Source organism: Manihot esculenta, chromosome 8 (genome assembly GCF_001659605.2).
Source record: "Manihot esculenta cultivar AM560-2 chromosome 8, M.esculenta_v8, whole genome shotgun sequence".
Classification (NCBI taxonomy): Eukaryota; Viridiplantae; Streptophyta; class Magnoliopsida; order Malpighiales; family Euphorbiaceae; genus Manihot; species Manihot esculenta.
Window position 1 is genome coordinate 32,882,620 of NC_035168.2, and position 14,396 is coordinate 32,897,015.

Below are 14,396 nucleotides of genomic sequence, written 5' to 3' on the forward strand. Positions count from 1 at the left end.
AAATTAAATTAAATTAAAAAATAAAATAAAATTTTAAAATAATTTAATTCAATTAATTTTTTCAATTTAAAACAATACCGTTGTAGTACGTAAAGATAACAGCTTTCCTGTGAAGCCCATGGCGCAGCCCAATTAAAAACCGTGATTTTTATCAAGCACCAGGAGTTTCTCCTAGAATGAGCCACGCATCCCACAATTGCCCTAGACGTGCCCATCATGCAACGTGACATGTTGCCATCTCTTTAAATACAACACAAAATTCTCTTATGGAAGACATGTCGCGTTGCATGATGGATACGTGGAAGCCAACGTACCATTAATAGGAAAAAAGTTGCACCGCATTAGCTGACCGAAAGGGGAGGAAAAATGGCTCAGGCCACCTTCAATCAATCTGGTGAAAAAGTTGAATCATTTAGGCTGCTGAGTGGTCACGCCATCCCTGCTGTTGGTTTGGGTACTTGGAGGTCTGGTTCTAAAGTCACCGAGGCGATCTACTCTGCCATTGTTGAGGTAGAGCATGACTACCCCACCAAAGATCCTTAAAATTAACAACGGGCTTTGTCCAAATTTCGGCTTTCTTTTAAGTTTCGATTTATTTCAGAATTTTTTTTTATCTTTTCAAGAAGTATCTTTAAACACTTTCATTTATGAATTTATTGTTATATTTTAATTTTTAAATTAGAATTTATTAGTAGAATAAATTATTTTATTAAAAAATACCTTTTTACAGAAAAATATTTTTACAAATTATAAATAATTTTGTCCAAACAACGGCGGCTAAGTGTTATGAAATCGGCAAATAGTGTTTTCTGAAGTTATTGATTTCTACATATTTCTGCAGGCTGGTTACAGGCACGTAGACACAGCGGCTGAATATGGAGTCCAAGAAGATGTATTTCTGGCTCTTCAACAATTTCTATCTAGCGTCAGATTTTCAATATAAGGAGTTTTGTTTTTTATTTTACACTAACGTGTATAATTTTTTATATTTAGGTGGGACACGCACTCAAGGCAGCCATGCATGCAGGGGTAGAGAGGAAGGCTCTCTTTATCGCGTCCAAGCTGTGGTAATTAACAGAACTGCTTCATCAACTCTTTATCAAATGTCCATGCATTGAAATTCACTTATGAATTTATTGTTTTGTGTTCAACGTGTATGCAGGTGCACGGATCTGTCTCCTGACAGGGTTCGAAAAGCGTTGAACAAGACCCTACAGGATCTGCAACTTGACTATCTTGATCTTTATGTGGTAATTTGGGGTTGAATTTGGGTCATATATTTTTGCTTCATTAATTATTCCATATCAAATAATGAATCAGGGATTCTGTTTTTTAATCCATTGGCCTTTTCATCTCAAAGATGGAGCCAGCAGGCCTCCCAAGCCAGGAGAGGTGTTGGACTTTGACATGGAAGGAGTTTGGAGAGAAATGGAGAAGCTTGTCAAGGAAAATGTAGTTAGAGATATTGGTATATGCAATTTCACAGTTAAGAAGCTCAACAAGCTTGTGGGTTTTGCTCAAACAATGCCTTCAGTGTGTCAGGTCAGATAGGATCGTCTCTGTGTTTATGCCAATTTTCTTGTAGTATTTTACTTTTGAGTAACTGGGATTAGATTGTCATCATCTTGGTTTTAGATGGAGATGCATCCAGGATGGAGGAATGATAAAATGCTGGAGGCTTGTAAGAAGAATAACATCCATGTCACTGTAAGATTTTAAACTAGATTCGATTATTATTCCTTCTGTTAAGAATGTCGGATAATTCTGGAGGGAATATATATGTTTTCAGGCATATTCGCCTTTGGGATCATCAGGCAGAGACCTCATACATGACAAAACAGTAGAAACAATCTCAAACAAGATAAACAAGACTCCAGGTCAGGTTCTAGTAAAGTGGGCGCTCCAAAGAGGAACCAGTGTGGTACCCAAATCAAGCCACCCTGAAAGGATCAAAGAAAATATTCAGGTCTTTGGCTGGGAAATTCCAGAGGAAGATTTTCAGGCTCTCTGCAGTATCTCAGATCAGGTACCACCGCCTTTTTCTTGTTTTGATAATATATATTTGCATGGATCTGTTAACGCAAAGTTGAACGTGAAACATGGGTGTACAGAGACGAGTCCTTGATGGGGAGGATCTGTTCGTGAACAAGAGTGAAGGTCCATTCAGAAGTATTGCTGACCTTTGGGATCATGAAGACTAAAATCAATGGTGTTCTTTTGAGAGCCTCGAGTGTCGCTGTTGTCTATTTTCTTCTCTGTCGTATCGAAGTATGTAGAGAGCCGCTGGGATAGAATAAAATCGACTATACAGTCCAAAAAGGCAAATTAACTACTTAAACGTTTCTAATTAATATTAATTTTAATTTTTAAATATATAAAAATTTTAAAAAATTTAAAGGGATATTTTATAAATTTGAGAAATTAATAAATTTTGTATAGTAAAATATTTAATAATTAAAATTAATAAAAAATTAAATTATTTTTTTAAAATGTTATAAATATTATAAAAATATGTGTATTTAAAGTAATTATTTTTTTAACGATAAAGATTGTGTAAAATTAGTTTTTTTTTCTTAAAAAATATTAGTTAATTATTGTATATATTTTTGAAAATTTATTTATTTATTGATATATGTATAAAGTGTGTTTTTTTGAAAAATACTAATTAATTATCATGACAGATAATGTGATTGGTGTGATTAATTGAATATATATATATATTTTTAGCATTTAAATTTTTGTGTTATGAATAAAAGTGAGTTTTAATTTGTTGGTAAATATATTTAAATAAATTTAAAATATTTTTGATTTTATTTTTTTAATTTTTAATTTTATTTTAAAAAAAAACTGACAGTTGGGAGATGAAGGTTGAGATTGCAGTATAATAATGTCCAATCAACTCTTAACTCTGAAATCGTAAACGAGAAATTTAATTTTTCAATGTTACGCTATTGTGCATTTTAATTTAAACGGTTAATTTTTTTAATCATACAAATTAAATTTGCATTAAAAGTTCAGTTGATAGTAATCGACGTAGAAATTAAAATTAAGATTTTATTTTATTTTCTTAATAAAATTTTAAAATTTTACATTTAAAAAAATATTATTTATATATTTATAAAAAATAAAATAATTAAGTCGAAAATTAAATTTAAATAAATTAGTGAAAGAAAATTTATATATTTAAATTTATAAAAATTAAATTACACATTTCTTAAGGTGTGTCTTTGATAATGTACAAACTGATCATATTCTTATTGCGCGTCATATTTTGATAGATCTTTTTGTTGTTCCTCCAACATCTCTTTCCTCGGGTTCGCTTTCCACTTCGGTTTGGCATCCTCCTTCCCCTACTATAATCAAAACTAAATTGTGATGTTTTTTGGAAGAATAAATTTTCTCTGGCTGCTATAATTGTTATTACTACTAATAGCTCGGGCTCGATACTACATGGTTCCTTCAAGAAAGTTCAGTGCTCTTCTGTTATTGTTGGTGAAGTTTTTGTTGTCCTTAAGGCTATTATTTGGATTTTTCAAGCTGGATTACATGCCATTGAATGTGAGACTGATTCTTCTCTTTTATATGATTCTCTTACCAGCTTTAACTCTTTCCTATCTTGGATATTGGTTCTATAGTGAAGACTATACTCTTCTATCGGATGTGTTTTCAATGTTTGCTTTTTTTGCGAGTTCCAAGTTTGGCTGATTGCTTTGCAGATCTGGCTGCTAGGATGTCTTTACGTAACATGTTGCCTTCAGGATGGTTGTATTTTCCAAACGTTTATAACTTTGTGTGCTGCAGTTGCTGCCTTGTTATACATCAGCCGTCGCCAATATTCAATCGAGCACCTTGACAAAGAAAATTCAAGAACGGCTTCTTTTAGGAGCAGTTTGCCAAAATGATGAACTAGAAAAATAAATCCCCTTCAACAAAGGAGCTCAAAGACTATCCTGGTGATGAAGAAGATGCTTGGCTAAATAGACAAGATTAAATTTTTTAAAATCACGAAAACCTAAATCATCCTTAAACTTGGAACAACAAAATCTTTGCCAACTAACCCAATGCAACTTACACCGGTGCACATCACCATCCCAACAAAACCGCGGGATCAAGCCGTTTAAAGAAACAAACACTTGCTTAGGATACAAAAATAGAGACATAGAATAGAATGGGATGGCAGATAAAATTGACTGAATTATGATAACCATACTGTTTGGGAAAATAATCATTGCTTCCATATACTTGAGTCTTAGAACTAATTCTATCGAGTAAAAAACATAGAACTTGCTGGCGCAAACATCCAAGAAAACTGGTAAGCCAAGTACTTGTAAGACAAGGACATTTATTGCATATGAAATTTTTACAAAATATCATGTTTGAGAGTACGAAGTGTATATTTACTCAAGAAAATATAGAATTTTTAAAAATTAATTGTTTGTCTAACTAAAGAAGCCCAGAAAGAGTATCTGATTTCTATCTTGTAGCACGAGCTAAGAGTAAAGTAAGATATTAAGAAGAGGAGGAGCAAAATGAGTCACTTTAATGTCTCCGCTCGTGAGCGGATGATAATAAATAAGGGAGAACTTGGATAGTGAAGAGAAACAAGGAGACAAAGGATCTCCCTGTCATATACCATGAGAAGATTGAAAAGGGGCAGTAGGGGATCCGTTAATAAACACAAAAAAACTAACAGTAGAGACGCATTGCATTACTAAATGGACCCACTACGAATCAAAGCCCATCCGTAATAAAATCTTATGGAGAAAACACGAGTCTACCTTATCATAAACTTTATAAATGTCCAATTTTAGAGCCAATGTGTGTAACTTACTGTTCAAAACCTTAAGATGATAAAAACTTTGTGAGCGATAACTAGATTATCCTGTATAGCCCGGGATGGAATAAAGGCTAATTGATCAACAGACGATTCACCAAAATTTTAAAAATAACTTTATGAGAAAATGGGTCGATCAACATAAGCTAATGGGTCGAAATTGGTGAATATTAATTGAGTTAGAGCACTTAAAAACAATGACAATATTAGTATAATTTATCTCCCGAAATAAAAAATCATACTCATAAAAACTACGGACAACCAAGCACAGAGTTGAGTTGTTATTCCTATAAATGGAAGGTATGTAATATTTTTTATTTTTTAAATTTAAATTAATTTTTATTTTTAATTTATATTTAATTATAATTAATTGATATATTTAATTTTAAAAATAATAATAATTTAATTATTAAATATGTAATTTATTGATAAATTTTTTGCAAGATTTTATAACAGATAATTAAATATATAATTATTTTACATTAAATAATAGGTCTATTATAAAATATTCTTAATTATTATTGAAAATAAAATATTTTACATTTAACAATTGAATTGCTTATCTTTAATTTTAACTTAAAAATTAATTAAATTACATTCAAATGCAAATATGAAATCAATTTATCTGAAATTTAAACATTTTAATTAAAATATAAAATAAAGTAAATATTAAAATTTTTTCAATCGAGCCTTAATATATTAGGAGTCAGTGTTATCCTTGCTATTTGAACACATAAATACTTGTTGATATAAAATTTGGTCGAATCCTCATGGAGTCAGGAGATTCAGTTGACCTAACAGAATCCTTGAAATGCGGAAGTTTTTTTGCCTCAAGTGATCGGCCCTCTTGAATTGATTCTATGGCCGACATTTCGCAATGGTTTTAGTCCAAGAGGACCAAACCTCTCAAAATGTGCGATGGCCACAGAATGTGGGGGGAAACTCGAGCTAAAAGGTTTTGGACCAAAATACTGAACTTTATAGACACGGTTCCGATTAAAGTGGACGAAACAACATATACAAGCATTTGACATTACCAAATTTTAAGGAACATGTACATTGACTCGAACTAAAGTTAAAGAGTGCTACATTATATCAAACACTTAGGAGATCAAAGCTCTCACATACCAAATATCCATAAGAATAGAGAATTCCTAATAAATCACTACTTAAATAAATCCCAGGCTAAGAGGGACTCCTCAAGGAATCCTAGCTATAAAAGGGTTTGAGTAACAAAGGTTAGGAAGGGCACCACTAAATATGTTAATCTATGTATGTTATTATGAGAGATTTTTTTGAGGATCATTACTAATTTAAGTATTGGAGAGGTTGTTCACAACTAATCATTCAATGTTCTCTTATTTTGTAGATTTTATACCCAATATTCATATTTACGAAAAAGATCGAGACAACATCATTTATCCTCCAAACAATATCACTGAATTCAACTACTGGTAAAATTTCATGTCAATTGAATGAAAATAAATTTTAAAAGGTCCATTTACATGCATTTATCAATGCTCAAATTAAAAAAGGAAAAAATACTATGAAATCCCTAGATTTTAGTGAAATTACCTAGTTAATCTTTATAATTATTAAAATTAATTAAAATGTATTTCATTATTTAAAAATACAACTATTTAATCTTTTTATTAAGAATTATGTTAGTCAGTAGTTAAGTTTTCGGTTATAAGAGAGAATAATTATAAATATAAAAAATAATCCCATCATCTTTGTTAACCTTGTAGACCTAAAATACTTCACTCTCTTGAGCATTTTATCAAACACTTAATGGACACTAATTCCTTTAGTACCAATTAAGTCTTCAAGAGTTAAAGTTTATTTACATACAATCAACGATATATAAGAAAGCCAACACATTGATAATCCAGGTAGGGAAGAAAAATAATAAATGTTGGCAATTAAAATTAAAATTACCTCTAAGAAACTAAGTGGAATTAATTACTATACAAACACTCAAATAGTTTTACTAAAATAAAAAAAAATACTTTCACAAATATAAAGTATTTTTCACACACTCAATAATTCGTAGGAGCTATTTTTAACTTAACATGTTAGAGCTAAATCTCTCTATTTTTAATCCACACAAAATTCTCTCATTTTCTTAATATTTTCTCTAAAATTCTGATTGCAAATGCAAAGAATTGGTCCCATTTTATAGCTGAAAAATTGGCGATACCCATTTGTGAAATTTGCCAACTCCAAATTGGAGACATTGCGGCTTCGTGAAGCAAATTCACTAAACTTATCTAACATGGAGCATCTTGAAGAAACTCCACCATGTGTTGTCCATTTTCCCTTACCAACTCAATATCTTTATAGTTAAGTAATTTTTTATGCTAAGCAAATGGTATTTATTGGCCACTAATTTTCTTAGTGTTGAAGTAAAAGATTATTGTATTTTCAAGAAGTTTGAGGTGGCAAGTTAAAAGGGTACCAAGTTTAATTTCTAACATCCTCCCTTAAACTTGGTTTGGCTATTCCCGGCATTCTCTTTAGTTTCAAAAATGAATTAGCTTTGAGTGGCTTAGTGAAAATATTTGCAATTTCATCTTCAGATTGACAATACTCAACCACGATCTCTTTATCTTTTACCAAGTCTCGAATATACTGATCCTTGATATCAATATTCTTGCTACGACCATGAAAAACAGGGTTTTTTGTTAAAGCAATAGCTGACTTGTTGTTGCAGTAAATAGTTGTTGTACTATTTTGCTCATTTTTCAATTCACTAAGTATCCTTCGCAACTAAACTGCTTGAGTTGCACAACTAGCTGCTGCAATATATTCTGCTGCTGTAATATATTCTGCTTCTACCGTTGAAAGTGCCACCACTTGTTGCTTCTTTGAGCACCAAAAGAAATGCTCCAGAACCAAGATGAAATACAAAATCAGAAGTACTTTTTTTTATTCTCTGTATACCTCATAAGCTCTATTTTATCATTATCAAAATAAAATATACCATCATCCAGCGTACCTTTTATGTATCTCAAAGTTCTTTTTTCCGACTTGCCAAGCATTTAAATTCCTGAGCAAATTTGTAAGCATTGTGTTCTGGACAAGAAGCACAGAGATCTATTTCCTACAAAGAAGACATGGAGGGCTAAAGGACCACTTGAACTTGTGCATTCGAATTTGTGCTATGTGGAGGTTCCATCAAATGGAGGTAACAAATTTTTCATCTCTTTTATTTGATGATTTTAGTAGAAAAACTTGGGTTTATTTCTTGAAACAAAAGTTTGAAGTATGTGAAATACTAAAGAATTTTTTGATATATATCAAGAAACAAAGTGGTCATTCCGTTAAAACTTTAAGAACTGATAGAGGCACTGAATATATTGTCTGTGATGACTATTTGAGGAAGCATAGAATCAAGCATCAGTTAACAGCTAGATATACTACTCAACAAAATGGAGCAGCAGAAAGGAAAAATAGAATCATCATGGATATGATAAGAAGCATGTTGCATTGCAAAAAACTACCTAAAATTTTTTGGGAAAAGGTTATGGCTTGTGCTGTCTACATTCTGAATAGATGCCCTGTTAAAAGTGCTCATGATAAATGTAACGACCCGGAAATCCGATCCGTTACCGGCGCTAGGATCCAGATCGGCTTAAGGCCGCCGGGACCCGTAGCAAGCCTACATACCTCCTGTAAACCTGTGGAATCCCATACATAACAACATATACATGATCTGTAAAAATTTTTCTTTTCTCTTATCCAAGCAAAACCTGTGCATGCACAAAATCATACATAAACCCCACACTGGAGTCCTCATCAAATACTCCAATGGGGTACCATCATCATACATAACAGCTTGGATAATCATGGTCATTAACATCATTACTCATTAAACACTCTGTACATAATGGGGATTCGCACACCTCTAGGGCAAGCACTACTATAATCCTCAATACATCATCAAATTATTCATTACATTACATGGTCATAATTACTCATTACATCATATTCATGTCCACTACTATCTATTACAACATACATGACTTAACTTCACTCTAGCCGACTTCCCGATCTATCCTGTGCCTGCAACTCTGGGGATAAAGGGAGTGGGGTGAGCTACTAGAGCCCAGTGAGCAGAATAATAAAACATCAATTTAAATCATGCTTTCATGTATGCGCCATAACACAAACATTTCACAACAAGGATGAACTTGTCACCATTTAGCCCCTATCTTTCTTACTTATACATGCCGGGGGCGTAGAGCCGTAGCAGGCACACCCGGACTCCCATAATCAGTCATAGTGCCAGGGGCGTAGAGCCGTAGCAGGCACACCTGGACTCACATAGGCTATCATGACATAAAAGGGCTAATGGATCATTCAACATTCATCCGCATCAACAACAAAGTATGCAATGCAACATATTCGTGAATTCTAATGCAATCAACCTGATATATCTCATGGCATTCATGATGCGTGAATCATGCTAAAACATTTCATTAATTTGCTTTAAAACTTAAAGTTTGTTCCACTCACATCTGGCTAGCTCTGAAGAGACTCTGAAGCAGCTGGCTCACTGCTGGGGGTCTCGGTTCCTCGGGTCCGAACCTACACAGGTGGACTCAAATGAGGGACCAAACATACATGAATACGACTCTAAAATACTCCCCAAAAACCCCCTAAAACATCCTGAAAGCATCACATGAAAACATGCAAGAAATGGCTGAACAGGGCACTTTCGGCGGCAGGTTCGGCGGCCGAAAGTCCCTCTGCAGCCGAAAGTCATGCAGGTTCGGCGGCACTTTCGGCGGCCGAACCTCCCAGACAGAGACGAAACTTGAGTTTCGGGGGCAGGCTTCGGCAGCCGAAACTGCCTCCACAAGGGGGTTCGGCGGCCGAAAGTCACTTCGGCGGCCGAACCTGAGTTTCTGCCGAAGGGCAGAAACTTGGTTCCCTTGTGTCCACAGCCTCCAAAACGCCTCAAAACATGCATAAACTTGCTTCTACACATGCATACACATCATACATCACACCTAGGGGTCTCAAACTACAATATACCCCAACTACAACACTTCAAACAACACATTTCCAACATACATTGTTCAAATCACAACATAAACCTAACAACAAGCCTAAACATGCATTCTACCCCATCAACTTGCATAAAACCTTCATAAAACATAAAAGAAGCATAGATCGAAGCTTACCTCTTGAAGATCGAGAGGAAGAACGACCCTAGCTCGGAAAATGGAGGGATTTAGCTCCAAGACTTCCAAGCTCCAAACTTGCTTAAAAACACTCAAAAACCTTTGTGGAACCTTAAAACTCAAAGAAAATGGTGGGGATTGAAGGAAAAACACGAGATTTGGGAGAGGGAGGTCGGAAGCTTGCTGCGGCTGAAAATGGGAGAAAACTCTCTCATTTCGGCTAAGTGCCCCTTTTATAGGTGGCTGGCCAGGCCACGTTCGGGGGCCGAAAGTGCTTCCGCATGCATGCAAGGTTCGGCGGCCGAACTTGGAGTTCGGCGGCCGAACCTGCATTTCCCTCACTCAAAACTTTCGGGCGCCTAAAGTCCCTCCGAAAGCATGCATGTTCGGCGGCCGAACCTCAAAGTTCGGCGGCCGAACCTGGGTTTTCCTCCAAAGATTTTTCATGCAAAAACTCATTTAATTTCTTACTTAAAAACATGAAATACATGAAAACATTTCATAAATTCATAGTTTTACCCTTCTAGAGGTTTCCGACATCCGAGGTCCCACCGGACGGTAGGGATTCCGATACCGGAGTCTAGCCGGGTATTACAATAAAACACCATAAGAAGCATAGAATGGACGAAAGCCAAATATGAGTTATATGAGAGTATTTGGTTGTATTGTGATAAAGAAGAGGGAGCCCAAGAAAGAAATGAGACAACCCAATTAGTAGAGAAAGATAAATCTAGAATTTTAAGGCTTATTCCAGAATGCCTAAGGGGCAGGAAGGTAAGAGGAGAATATTCTATTTTGCTTGTGAGGAAATTACTGCTGTGGGAACCATGGAGACTGAGGACACATGTCAAGGATATTTCACTCCTTATTTAAGAAGAGGAAAATGGTAGGAGAGGCACTTTTTTTGCTACTATAGACAAAAGTAGTTAAGGGCTGAATGCTTCTGCACGGGAGCTGATACTCTCTTAAGGGCTATGACAACCATTTCTTTTGCATTGTCCTTTTTTTCTTGTAATGCAGTATTTCTTTTGTGTTCTATTTCTTTACAGGGAGATAGTAATACTAACATGTAGACCTACTTCATCTTAATTTATTTATTAATATTCTCTTTTCTTATTTTGTGTGGGATTTGTGTTCCTTAACTCTACCAAATTGGTTCGACCTACTGGATACCAAAAACAAGGATGGAAGGAAGAATAGAACAGGTGGAGAAGGGACTCAATGAACTGGAGGAAGTGATAGCAGCAATACGATTAGGTCAAGTCCAATTGCGGTCAGATCAGGAATAGAGGTTCAACAGATTGGAGAGTTTAATAGCGACAATGATTAAAGGGAAGGGAACAGCAGCAATGTGGGACTCCTCTACTCAATGTCCCACCAATGTCACACCAATGAATGTGTCAACCATCAGAAGTACTGAAAGACCTCTTTTGTTGGATGAGCTTACCCCATCTCCAAGAAAATAGAGATGCCCAACTTTGATGGAAGTGATATCGTGGGTTGTATAACTCGTGTGTTGGACCTAAATGTTCTAATCCTTATTTTGATGATAAATAAATAATTAGTATGCTACTAATATTCTTCAAAAGTATTTGTGTTGAGCTTGTAGATCCCTTATTAAAATGGATGAAATCGCTTTAGACTCAAAAGTGAAAAGTGTCAATTTTGGGAGCATACTACAAGAAAGGGATCATAATGTATTTTCTCTTTGCATTATCAACTTATGCATTGTGAATTTCAATAATTAATTGTGATGGCTCAAGGTTTCTTTTAACCTTAAAAGACTATAAATATGGCCAAGTATTAAGTAATTGACTTTGAGGGACCAAAATGAAATTTTTCAAAAGGAGTGATTTCAAAATTATTTTTTATCAAAATAAAAGATCCAAAAATATAGGTTGCAAAAATTCAAACGGATTGAAAATTAGAGTTTTATAGCCTAAATTATGATTTTTAAATATTTAAAAAATTATTTTTTGTGCCCCATAAAGTCAAACTTTCGGTTTTCGAAAGTGAAGAACATAGGCAAAAGTCTCATATGTTCGGCCGCCGACATTGACTTTAGGCCGCCGTAATTCTGTTTTCAAGATGTCCCCTAAAGTGTAACTTTCGGCTTCCGAATGAGAGGGGATAGAGGCAAAAGTCCCATATGTTCGGCCGCCGAATATGGACTTTAGGCCGCCGAAAGTCCATTTTCAAGAAAGATGTTCTTCACTTTAAATGATTCGGCCGCCGAACTTTAACCTTAGGTCGCCGAACCTGAGTTTTTCTGAGTACGATATAACGGTTATTTCTGAGCACGATATAACGGTTATTTCTATACACAAACGGCTCTATTTGCATTTAATGCATCCCCAACGGCCATATTTATAACTGAACTATAAATAGAATGTGTTTTTTTATCTGAAAAGGTTACAACAACCATCTAAGCGAACAATTATTGAGATTAAAGCCTTTTTCACTTTCTCTCTCTCTCAAAACCTTGAGTTATAGCATTAATTCCTTGAAAGTTTTTCTTGAGTTGTACTTGGTTTGAGTTTTAAGATTGAGTGAAGGTTGTTGAATGAATTAATTATGGTGGGTGTGATTTTGAGCAAAGGATTACTCTTGTGAGAAAAAGAAATTTGTAAAAGAGTAAGATTTTTGCTCTAGAATTGTAAGGGGTTTTAATCTTCACCCAAAGAAGATTAGATAGTGGAGTTGAACTCTTAAGGAGGATCTTGAGGAGAGGACGTAGGCTTGAGATAGCTGAACCTCTATAAACCATTGTGTTGATTTTTTTTCACCTTCCTTACTCCCTTTTTAATTTGTATCTCTTTACCTTAATTTTTTTTATAAACCCAATTCACCCCTCTTGGGTTGCTTCAAGGGACAACATCATGCATAAAAGTTTTTTGAGATTCAGAACATTTCTGAGGAACTCAAAATATCTCTTGCTCTGATCAGCATGGAAGGGGCCCCTACCCTCTGTACCTGCAAAAGCTCAAAATTTCCAAAACCAAATTAAAGGTACACCGCAGTACTCACACCAAGAGTATCCAAATCTAAGGGCAAAAGGGCTATGTTTCCGCTGTAAACAGTCATATTCTCCGCTGCATGAGTGTCCCAAACAAGTTTTTTCAGGCCCTAATAGGAGGAAAAGATGAGTTTGTGAATGAGGAGGGGGAATTAGATGAGTTGGAGGGAGTAGGATGGTCAGAATTAAATGCAGTAATCGATGAAGCTCATTTTACCATGATGGAACTACCTTTATATTCAATGGGTGGCATCCAGAGACTTAAAACGATGAAATTCTATGGGATCATATCGGGACAAAATGTAGTGGTGTTGGTCGATAGTGGAGTCAACCACAATTTTGTGTCCTCTAAAGTGGTCCAACAACTCCAATTGCCAGTATCCAAAACGCTAGCTTTCAGGGTCAAGTTGGGAGATGGTTATCGGATATCATCAACTGGCATGTGTAAGAACTTAAATTACAATTATCTCAACTCTCGATAGAAATAGATTTTTATAGTTTTCCTTTGGGCGGTGTGGATGTAATTGTAGGTGTGTCATGGTTGGAGACTCTGCGTGATGTACAAGCAAATTGGAGGAAGATGACTATGATATTCCAAGTGGGAAAACAACAAATTTATTTAGAGGGGGATTCTTCTTTGAGCATGGAGCTGTTTCTATAAGGTCATTCAGGAAGACCAAATAAGTCATGTATTCAGGTTTAAAGTGGTCAGTTGAAGCTAGCTTTACGATAAGGAGTGAAGATGAACAACTAGACCTTCAGCAAAAACTTGCTTTAAGTCAATTGTTGGGTAAGCATGAAGTAGTTTTCGAAGAAATTCAATAGCTACCTCCAGTAAGGAAAGAAGACCACTGCATTCCGCTTCAGCCTAGCACAACGCCAATCTCGATTGGCCCATACAGATATAGCCATACTCAAAAGGATGAGATTGAGAACTTAGTGTCTGAAATGCTATCTACTAGGGTAATAAGGCCGAATACCAGTCCCTTCTCGAGTCTGGTGCTCCTGGTCAAGAAAAAAGGATGGGAGTTGGCGGTTCTGTGTTGATTATGGCCAACTAAATCGAGCCACGATCCCTAATAAGTACCCCATATCGGTGATCCAAGAGTTACTAGACGAATTGCATAAGGCGTGTTATTTCTCAAAGCTGGATTTAAAATCGGGATACCACCAGATTCAAGTGGCAGCCCCGGATGTACACAAAATAATATTTGAACACATTCAGGCCATTACGAGTTTGTGGTTATGCCTTTTGGGTTGATGAATGCTCCGAAAAAGTTTCAAGCAATAATGAATGATTTGTTTTGGCCATACCTTCGAAAGTTCATATTGGTACTCTTTAATGACATACTAGTAT

General features: G+C 35.2%; 1 protein-coding gene across 1 annotated transcript; it reads left to right on the forward strand.

Moving 5' to 3' along the window:
- The first annotated feature begins 366 nt into the window (after positions 1 to 366).
- LOC110620038 (aldose reductase) lies at positions 367 to 2,290 on the forward strand. Its single transcript, XM_021763597.2, has 8 exons — positions 367 to 510; positions 842 to 892; positions 994 to 1,067; positions 1,163 to 1,247; positions 1,321 to 1,542; positions 1,636 to 1,707; positions 1,790 to 2,026; positions 2,112 to 2,290. Exons 1-8 carry the CDS (start codon positions 367 to 369, stop codon positions 2,199 to 2,201), a joined length of 975 nt encoding a protein of 324 aa, XP_021619289.1. The 3' UTR covers positions 2,202 to 2,290.
- The last annotated feature ends 12,106 nt before the right edge of the window (positions 2,291 to 14,396 follow it).